The sequence below is a fragment of the Electrophorus electricus genome, unplaced genomic scaffold (assembly GCF_041902795.1).
Source record: "Electrophorus electricus isolate QZ-2024a unplaced genomic scaffold, ASM4190279v1 Scaffold79, whole genome shotgun sequence".
NCBI lineage: Eukaryota > Metazoa > Chordata > Actinopteri > Gymnotiformes > Gymnotidae > Electrophorus > Electrophorus electricus.
Genome location: NW_027658796.1, coordinates 165,454 through 175,726, shown reverse-complemented (window position 1 = coordinate 175,726; position 10,273 = coordinate 165,454). Strand labels below are relative to the sequence as shown.

Below are 10,273 nucleotides of genomic sequence, written 5' to 3'. Positions count from 1 at the left end.
GTGTGTGTATATCTGCAAATTTTACGGTAGAAATTATAAAAAGCAAATTCGTAAAAGCACAGGAGTGTACTTTTTTTTTTCTTGGCGAAGGACTTTTAATATGAAGGAAGGAGATGCGCGACCATTTTATTTTGGATTGCGTTTATTCTAGCTAGCTAGGTATCCCTTCTGTGCATGTAAATTTTTCTTTAAAAAAACCGCAGTTATTCAAATTATCTGGCTAGAGAAATGGTAGCCATCTAACCTAACCTAGCTAGCTAACTATCGGGCTTTTATTGAAAACTAGCGTTAGCTAGCTAACCTTCCTAGCTAAATTAACTGGCTACTAATTTTGAACGCATAGATTAAGATGAAATATCATTTCACTTGAAAATATTCATTTGATGACATTTACATAGCTAGATTATATCACTACCACACCACTGGTGTGACAGACTACACAAATTCAAAGAAGCTAATCGTGACACAGACAGTGGCTGAAGATTTTGTGTTGTACTCCAGATGTCCAGATCATGGGAAGACATCCAGCTGGTTTCAAGCTGTCTGACCTCGTATCAGAACTGTGTCACGCTGATGAGGACTATCCCTTTCCCGTTTGGCAGAATGGGACAGTTAGCCAATGCTTTAACCAAATGATCTTGGGATCCCTTGCACACGCTGTCATTGCGGTCCTAAGTGCCTGTTATTTGAGCGTGCCAAGGTAAGTAACAACCACAGAAACATTACACAGTGTATTCACTATATAAACGTTGCTATACGTGTGTGAATTGTTGCAGCCTCAAATACGAGTCAACTCGGACAAGATTTCTGTTGAACATTACTAATGTAATCTAAATTATCTTATTCATGTTAGTCTTCTTGCCCTCGTGTTAAAACTCAGTTCTATATCCCTTTTCTCTAAAATGTCCACACTGTGTGCTGACGTTTTGTATTTGTTGTTTGCAGACTCATTTACACTCAGCCTTCCCTGCCTGTTGGCTGGATCTTCAGGGCTGTATCAGCATTGCTGCTGGTTATTTTTTTTAGCGGGGATATGGTGCTGGTGCTGGTGTTTGGGCTACAACAGCAGGACTTCTACTTGGACATCCTAGCTGATGGATGTGGTATGGTTGCTTGGCTGGTCCACTTTGGGGCGGTTTTGGCTCTACAACGATCTGTCTATAGAAGGACACGCGGTCCCTTATTATTTGTGGTTCTAGCTGTTCTTCCTGTCCCTAACCTTGCTTTTACCTTCACTGCTTACATCCAAGATGGCAGTTATCTCAATGCCTCACACCCTTTGAAGATTGTGCGTTTGGCCCTGGCTGTGAGCAAGGTAGCCCTAGTCCTTGTGTACCTGCTAGCTTTCACCTTTCCTTGCTACACATCACGAACAGAGTCTCTACATTTAAACATAGATGATGGGGCTCTTCTTATAGTGCCAGACCCTCAGGGAGGGGAAATAGTAGCAGAGGATGGCTGCAGCTGTCTGTCCAGGCTTCTCTACCTCTGGCTGAACCGTCAGCTGAAGCTGGGTCCCCGTGGCGAGCTGGAGAGACCCAGTGACGTTTTCCAGCTTCCATGCAGGCTTCAGACCGGAGCGGTCACTCGGCGCTTCCGTCAATGTTGGGCACAGTGTCTGGGTGGCAGAGCGCCAAGAACACCTGTGGGGCTGCAGAGGTGTGCTGGAGGGAATGAGCAGGAGAGTTTATGCAGCGAAGTCAAACCTGAGGAGCCCTGCGAAGAAAGACAACAGCACCAGGTGAAGCTTTGGTGGGTTTTACACAAAGCTTTTGGCCTGCGCTACTGTCTCCTCGGGGTACTGAAGCTGTTGGCTAGCCTGATGGCATTTGTAGCACCACTTCTGCTCAGTGCATTAGTGGGCTTCATGGAGACTGAGGGTGCACCACTGAGCACGGGTGTTTGGTGCACCATGGGGCTGTTCTCAAGCACATTCATGGCAGCATTCTTGCGCAACATTTTCACGTACGAGGTGTCAAAAGTGGCGCTCGAAGCTCGGGCTGCTGTGGTGTCCACAATCTATGGCAAGGCTCTGCGTGTCAGTGGCTCAGCCCTGGCACGTTTTAGTGTTGGGGAGGTGGTCAACTTCATGAGCACAGACACGGATCGCCTGGTGAACTTCTTCAGCAGCTTCCATGAAGTGTGGAGTCTGCCCTTCCAGTTCGCCCTTGCCCTTTACCTGCTCTACCTGCAGGTGGGCGTGGCCTTCCTTGGGGGGTTGGCTGTGGCTCTTCTTCTTGTGCCACTCAATAAAGTCCTGGCCAACTGCATCCTAGAGAACAATAAACAGATGCTGTCCCACAAGGACAGCAGAGTGAAGGTAGGAGGGCTTTTTAAAATTCCATGGTTACTAGCATTGTATGATGTAAGCATCTCTGTTCAGTCTGATTGAGAATGAGGTTTCCTTACAGCTTATAAGTGCACTTTTAAAATGACATGATTTGGATTTTTGTGTTTTGTTGTTTTTTAGGAGTGCTCCAACCAAATAGATATTTAAGTGTGATTGTTTCAAGGAATGGAGGCAGCTTCTGACAATTAACAATTGTGTTTATTTGTATGCCTCTTTTTTTCCTAAAGCTAATGACCGAAGTCCTTTTTGGAATACGAGTTCTAAAGTTCTATAACTGGGAGCAACACTTTGCACAGAAGATAAACCAAAGCCGCAATAAAGAACTGAGTCACCTGAAGATGCTGAAGTACCTGGACGCAGTGTGTGTGTATACCTGGGCAGCTCTGCCTGTGGTCATCTCAATCATCACCTTCATTACCTATGTGCTGCTTGGAAACACTCTCACTGCAGCTAAGGTGAGTAAGAGGAAGGCCAGTTTACCTTAAACCTCCCAGCCATAAGCCGCATTTTCAGTTTTTTGTCTGAAGATACAGCATCTCAAATGAGGTTCTTGCTTTCAACTGATGGTTCTTGCATAGTATATTGTAGACGACTTTGACCTTGAAGTGTCTGTAATGTTTGTCTTCCAGGTGTTCACTACGCTAGCTCTAGTAGGCATGCTCATTCTGCCCCTCAATGCCTTCCCTTGGGTTCTTAATGGCACATTGGAAGCTAAAGTATCTCTGGATCGCATTCAGAATTTTCTCATGCTGCATAATCAGGACTTTACTGCGTACTACAGCCAAGGTACCCAGCATATTTTCATTTTTATCCACTGCATATTAAAATTCAGTTTCATTTTATTCATATAGTACTTTTTCCAGTTGACATTGTCAAAAAGCAGCTATAGCAAAAACTGGATCTAGACAGCTTATGAGCAAGCTGAGTATGACTGTGGTAAATAATAGTGAGACAAATACACCCTCCAGATGGGAAATTAAAAGTGATTTCATATACAACATATACAGTCCATCGAACTGTTATGAAAGTAAACTTTTTTTCTTTTTTTTCTGTTTTTCCGTAAACCAAATGCAAAGGACATATCCCTTAAGTCTCATAAACACATGTCTATTGTACAAATGTACTTCATCAATGGTATACACAAGTCACATTTTAGGATCATGGTTCTGGGGAGAACAAATTTAGTTACAAGCCCCTCAGTTGAACCTGAATCAGAATGAAGAGTAGGGGAGGCCCAGCTGAGATGCGCTTGAGAATAAAAAATAAACAGGTTCTTTTCTTTGTTGTGTGTTTGTGTGTGTGTGTGTGTGTGTGTGTGTGTGTGTATATATACATTGTCGGAACTTTAGAACCCCATGGAATGAATGTTATGATTTCAACATCTACCTTTTTCTAATATAAACTGGTTCATCCTCTTCGAAATTCAAAAGCAATTTACTTGCACAGATGACAAAAGACCTCTGTCCCAAACATCCCTTTTCTCGTGAAACATTGTGTACTTTACTGCAGTGTATGTGTTTGGTTTTTAATATTTTTAAACTGCAGAATTTCCTGAAGACCCTCTCACTGCTATCCAGATGATCCAGGGTGGTTTCTCGTGGAAGAGTTCTGATGAATTACAGTCTGACTCTAAGGTGGAGGACATATCTTCATTAGGAAGTATGTACCTCCATGATCTCAATTTAAGTATCAAAAAGGTATGTAGTTTGTTCATTATACATTATACATATATTATACATCAGGTACCACGGAAAATTAAATCACTGACATAGCTATCAAAGTGAAGTAATGTTATGTATAATTTCTTAGGCACACAAAATGCTTGTAAGGTTCCCTGTTGTATTTGTTTTATTCAATGATGTAACTAACCCTAACCCTGTATAGTTATTTCCTAGATACTACAGCATTTCCTTTGCTCTTTTTAGGATTCCCTGGTTGTTGTGGTGGGGAAGGTAGGCTGTGGGAAAAGCTCTCTGTTAGCTGCTATCACTGGAGAGCTAAACAGGTACAATTTGATAATGGTCTTCAAAGCAAAAAATGATTAAACCAACATGAGACATAATATATACTATGGATCAAGGCACTTCCATGACATGGTGGTCCAGATACAGACCCAAACAAGCTTTTATCTAGAGTGTTGTCCTGCATGAGAATATTTTGCCAGCTTCACCTTGCTAATTGAAGTATTGCTTAATAAAACAATATATTTTATACATATTAAAACGGATCGGAGGATTTTTATAAATTGTGGATGGGCACCACTAAAGAATTCCGTCCTTTTATTTGTATGCATACTTTAGATATGGAGGTGTAGTGTGTGTTCAGGGCAGAGAGCAGGGCTTTGGCTTAGCTGTCCAGGAACCATGGATCCAGCATGCAACAGTGCGTGACAACATCCTGTTCGGACTGGACTTTGATGGCAGGCGCTATCAAGCTGTACTTGAAGCTTGTGCCCTCGCTGATGACCTTAATGTAAGTTGTACAAGCAACTCTGTAATGGAGAAGATTGATTACACATGGAGCAGATCCTTTTGGAGAAAAAGGACAATGATAAAATGTGCTACAATTTCCAAGAAAAACCTTCTAACAGTGAGGCTTGGCTTGTTGATGTTTTCCTCCCAGAATATGCAGAATGCGCGTATTTTGTTGTCCTTTATTATTGTGATGTAAGTGATATTAGCTTTATAGGCTTTTCTGTTGTCTTATAGTGATGGACACTGGATGATTGGATGTACACAATCGTAAAAATGATCATGGTGCTTTAACTTGTTTAATGTCAAATGTTGCACAGATTTTGCCCAGTGGGGACCAAACAGAGGTGGGGGAGAATGGAGTAACGCTCAGCGGAGGGCAGAAAAGTCGCCTCGCCTTAGCCCGAGCTGTCTATATGGTAAAAGAGCTCTCAATGGACCCAGAAAACAAACCTGTTTTGGGAATCGAGACCCAAACTTTTAGCAACACTTAAAATGAACTTTTCTAAATGCATGCATCAATCTATAAACATTGTCCCTGTGGCAGGACAAGGACATCTATCTGCTGGATGATCCGTTAGCAGCGGTGGATGCTGATGTGGCTCGCCATCTCATGGAGAATTGCATTCTGGGAATTCTTAAGAACAAAACCAGAATCCTCTGCACTCATCGAATAGAGTTTGTGGAGAAAGCAGAGATGGTGGTGTTGATGGACAAAGGAACCATTGTGAGAACAGGTATTTACTAGCATCAGATGCGCTATATAGTCACCATGTGGTTTAAGGTCCATGTCGCTTTAAAATGTTGTGCTAAATTGTGTAGAAGCTATGTAATGCAAGGTTGTCATTATAAAATATGTTCTGTAAACATGTAAAAGACAAGATTGTTTTACTGACAGATTTCATGTTTGTTTGGTTTGCTTTGGAAAGGCCCACCAGCGGAAGTCTTATCTTTGGTGGAAGCTGTACCCAGAGACAGTAAGAAAGACAACAAAATGAAAGAGACGGGTACTTATTCTGTTCTGTTACCCATTATTCATATGAACGTGTTAGCCCAGTCACAGTTAAGTGCAGATAGTTCTTTCTTTCTGATTTTGAAACAAATGCATTCTAAATTAGATGGCACTGCCCAAGAAGAACTGAACGCTGAGCTGCTTTCAGAGTGTGGGCAAGCCACCATGGGAGAAGAGCAGAAACAAATGGGTGGGCTTTCCTGGACAGTGTATGGGTCCTACTGGAGGGCCGTAGGCGAATGCATGGCTGTGTCTGTGCTTTGTTCCCTGTTCCTCATGCAAGGTATGAATGACCAAAACATGTGTTTCATCCTTTAGTGGCATTAACCATGTTATTGTTACTACTCAGCACAGACTACAGCAAAGCCTCATCAATATAACCTTTATCCCAGGTACTAAGAATGTGTCAGATTGGTGGCTGTCTCATTGGATCTCGAACCTGAAAGCCAACAAGTCTGAGTGGCTGTCTGTGACAGCAGGTCCTATCTCTACCCTACTGCTCTTCTCTGCCGACAGACCCATGTAAGTTTGGGTTACACACTTTCTTCCATGTTACTGCAGACAGACAAACCAAGACAGACAAACCATGGTTGTACGAGTCCCTGAGGTTTTATCCCCCCCCCCCCCCCCGCAACTGTTCAATGCTTTTCAGGTTTCCTCTCTCAGTCAGTGGCTTGAATGCAGTTGGCAATATGAGCTCAGAGCTAAAGTTCTACATGACTGTGTATGGTTCTCTGGCTGGGGCCAATACTGTCTTCACAGCAGCTCGTGCTTTTCTCTTTGCTTATGGAGCCATCCATGCTGCCACTGTCCTTCATAAAAAACTGCTCAATAGTGTGCTTAAGGTACTTTATTTGTATTTTTTTTTATTTTACATTTTTTACATTTTTCAAATCCTTTAAAAATGTCACTTATTTTATTGGCAAAAGTAGAAGATATTTATACTTAGTTCACCGGTTAAGATGCCAAACGTTTGACAAGATGCATTTTAATTTACCTATTCCAATCCTTAATTCTAGGCACCAATGGCATTTTTTGACACTACACCCCTGGGGCGAGTCTTGAATCGCTTCTCTTCGGATGTCTACAGTATAGACGACTCCCTGCCGTTCGTCCTCAACATTCTTCTCGCCAATGTGTTCAGTCTGCTGGGAATGCTGGTGTTGATGAGCTATGGGCTGCCCTGGGTACTGCTGCCTCTTCTTCCACTAGGGATGCTGTACTACCAAACGCAGCGTTTTTATCGCCATTCTTCCCGGGAGCTGAAGCGGCTGTACAGCCTTACACTTTCTCCGGTCTACTCGCACTTCTCCGAGACGCTGAGTGGTCTGTCAACTGTGCGTGCCAGTGGGCACGCTGCCAGGTGTGGTGCCTACCGCAGTCATGCCTCTCACTGCTGTTCCTCCTCTTTCCTTCTAAACACCTTTTGTAAGGAGCTTGGTAATAGCAGATTGAAAGTAGTGAATCTTTAGGGGTCTGTATATCAGTGCATGTGTGTGTACAGGTTTGAGGAGGAGAATGAGAGGCGTTTGGATCAGAACCAGCGCTGCCTGTTCATCAGCAACGCTGCCATGCAGTGGCTGGACATCCGTCTGCAGATGATTGGTGTCTCAGTAGTGACTGTCATCAGTGTAATCTCTCTGATTGAGCACCAGATCAGATCCATCGATCCAGGTGGGCCCTCTGCTGTCTTTTCTCTTATTTTTCATAGCAATACCTCAGCTGAACCTTTAATTCCATTCAGAAGTCTGCATCACAACCTTAAAACCCAAAACAGGAAATTGCAGCATACCAAGCAGATGGTGAGAAGTCTGCCACACCCTAAGCCTCCGTTCTTTGCTCTGGGCAGGTCTGGTCGGTTTGGCTCTGTCGTACGCCCTGTCCGTCACTAACCTGCTGTCGGGCCTGATCTTCAGCTTTGCCCAGACGGAGATGCAGCTGGTGAGCGTTGAGCGTACCGAGGAGTACTCCACAAGCATCCCACAGGAGCCTCAGTATGGTGGCGTGGCGGTGAGCGGCACATGGAACGCATGGGAGAGTCGCAGTGTTAAATGGAACTGCTTGCCTAATTTTACCAAATTCCCAGGTTCCAGCTTCTTGGCCAGAGCATGGCCGTGTGGAGTTTGATGGAGCCGTTCTAACATATCGGCCTGGCTTGCCCAATGCCCTGGATGGGGTGAGCCTGGTGGTGAATCCGGGTGAGAAGGTGGGCGTGGTGGGACGCACAGGTTCAGGGAAATCCACTCTGTTCCTGGCCCTGTTCCGTATGGTGGAACTGAACCAGGGCCGGATACTCCTGGATGGGGAGGACATCAGTCAGATCGGGCTATCTCAGCTGAGGTGAGGATCGTATAGGCTTTTGTGAGATGTTTCCAGCACATTTGGAACACTATTGAAAACTCAACAGTTTTTGGAATTTATTCAGCATGGGAATCTCAACTAACACTGCAGTTTCATTCAAGCTGATATACAAGTGCTTCAGAGATGAACTTCACAAGAATGTTTAATGTTATGGGGTGTCCACTGCAGATCCAAGCTGGCCATCATCCCCCAGGACCCATTTTTGTTCTCCAGTTCAGTAAGAGAGAACCTTGACCCCAGTTGCCGTCACCCTGACTACCAACTGCTAGATGCTCTGGAACAGTGCCACCTGGGAGACGTAGTGCAGAGAATTGGTGAGTGCCGAGGGAGTGAGTCATAAAAATATCTACTTGATTATGTGTATGAATAACACGACAAGCTTTGATTGTTATTGTAATTATTGTTTCTATGGTGTTTGGCAGGAGGGCTGGACGCAGCAGTAGGAGAAAGAGGGACATCACTTTCTGTTGGTCAGAGACAGCTACTGTGTCTTTCTCGTGCTTTACTCACTGAAGCCAATGTGAGTGGTGCACACTCAGTCCTTTTGTAGTGTTCATAAAATGAACTGAAAGGACAAAACATCACACACTGAGTGTCTCTTGTTTTTGCTGTTCCTGTTGTAGGTTCTCTGTATAGATGAAGCCACAGCTAGTGTAGATCACAGGACTGACATGCTTTTGCAGAAGACTATACGAGAACGATTCAGTGACAAGACTGTCCTCACTATTGCTCATAGGTCAGTCCCATATTCCTCAGCACTTTATAATATTTGAACAAGCAGCATGTAAAGATGTTTGCTCTTTTGCAGGTTTTTCGTTTTTGTTTGTTTGTTTGTTTTTACAAAAGACCACACCAACTTTGCAGTTCTCAGGTTTGTGGCATGGAATGTGTCCTTTTTCTTCCCGCAGACTGAACACCATTATGGACTCTGACAGGGTTCTGGTGATGCATGCTGGGAAGCTAGTGGAGTTTGACAGCCCATCTGCTCTGTGCGAAAGGAAGGGTTCAGCATTCCATAAACTTCTGGGTGGAAGAGGAGAAGGACTGATCTGATTTTATCTGTTTTAAACTGTGATGGTGAATCTGTATACTGACCCTATAAACCATGGCCTATATTCACAAAATAACTTAAGTAGGAGTACCGATTTTAGTTCTGTCCAGCAGTTGTATAGACTATTCTCATTGTGGGGAACAAAGAGAAACTGACTTAATAGACTCCTACAGATCCTTTGTGAATATGGCCAGATATTTGCGTATGACATTGACAAGGTCATATTTTGCTTTGTCTGTGTCATTTGAATGGCGATAGCAGCCCACTGATATTTTTACATTCATACGAACTGAGGGAAAAGCTGGTTTTTACCTGTTACACTTTCATACTTCAAAGTAAAATGTCAAAGGTTTGTTAGAAATGGGCTTGTTGTTTTATAGCCTGTCATTGCAAATGTCAAATTATTTGTCCAACACTGATCCTGAAATGAAATTTAGGTCTAGAATTTGGTCACTTATGGTAAAAAGTAACCAAGTAACACACAATGAGAAACATTTTACAGTCAAACATACAGTATGTAATTTACAAAATTTATTTTTATTCATTTTGTATTTTATATATTTTTTCTTTTTTAAAATAAAAGCATTTAAGTTCAAATTGTTGGCAACCCTGGTTTTAATTGTTTGTGTGGCCTCCCAGACGAGAGTAACAGTGTTACACGTTTTATTGCTTTGTACTTTTTATTGATCATGGCTCCAGGCCTGTATTTTCCCAAATATGTAGGTATATTTTAGGAATCATTATTTGTGATTTTTAAATAATACCATTTTGTCTTTATCAATGATGCCAGTAACTATGACTGACTGGTATGTTTACAAACAAGGGAATTTACGCAGTGACTACATCACAGGTGCCATTTGCATCAGTAGCCTTAAAGCATTTTTTCCTAATAGTTGTAGTTCAGACTCTAACCTTATAGTTCACACCAACCATCTTCTAACCTAAAGGTGTGGGTTTTCTGCCCATTCCATTAATGATACAATTTACATAGTTATGATGTGTTGAGAAGAAGATATAAACACAAGCAT

At 42.9% G+C, this 10,273-nt stretch overlaps 1 protein-coding gene across 1 annotated transcript; it reads left to right on the top strand.

Annotated features, from left to right (window-relative positions):
* Positions 1-121: 121 nt before the first annotated feature.
* LOC113582512 (ATP-binding cassette, sub-family C (CFTR/MRP), member 10) lies at positions 122-9,842 on the top strand. The gene is made up of 21 exons (XM_027018297.3): positions 122-700; positions 946-2,320; positions 2,578-2,805; positions 2,980-3,136; positions 3,896-4,047; positions 4,276-4,355; positions 4,651-4,822; positions 5,142-5,240; positions 5,369-5,558; positions 5,751-5,828; positions 5,940-6,116; positions 6,226-6,355; positions 6,486-6,678; positions 6,853-7,196; positions 7,338-7,507; positions 7,683-7,843; positions 7,920-8,173; positions 8,363-8,508; positions 8,617-8,714; positions 8,818-8,930; positions 9,103-9,842. The coding sequence occupies exons 1-21, from the start codon at positions 513-515 to the stop codon at positions 9,245-9,247; spliced, it is 4,650 nt and encodes a 1,549-aa protein (XP_026874098.3). The 5' UTR covers positions 122-512; the 3' UTR covers positions 9,248-9,842.
* The last annotated feature ends 431 nt before the right edge of the window (positions 9,843-10,273 follow it).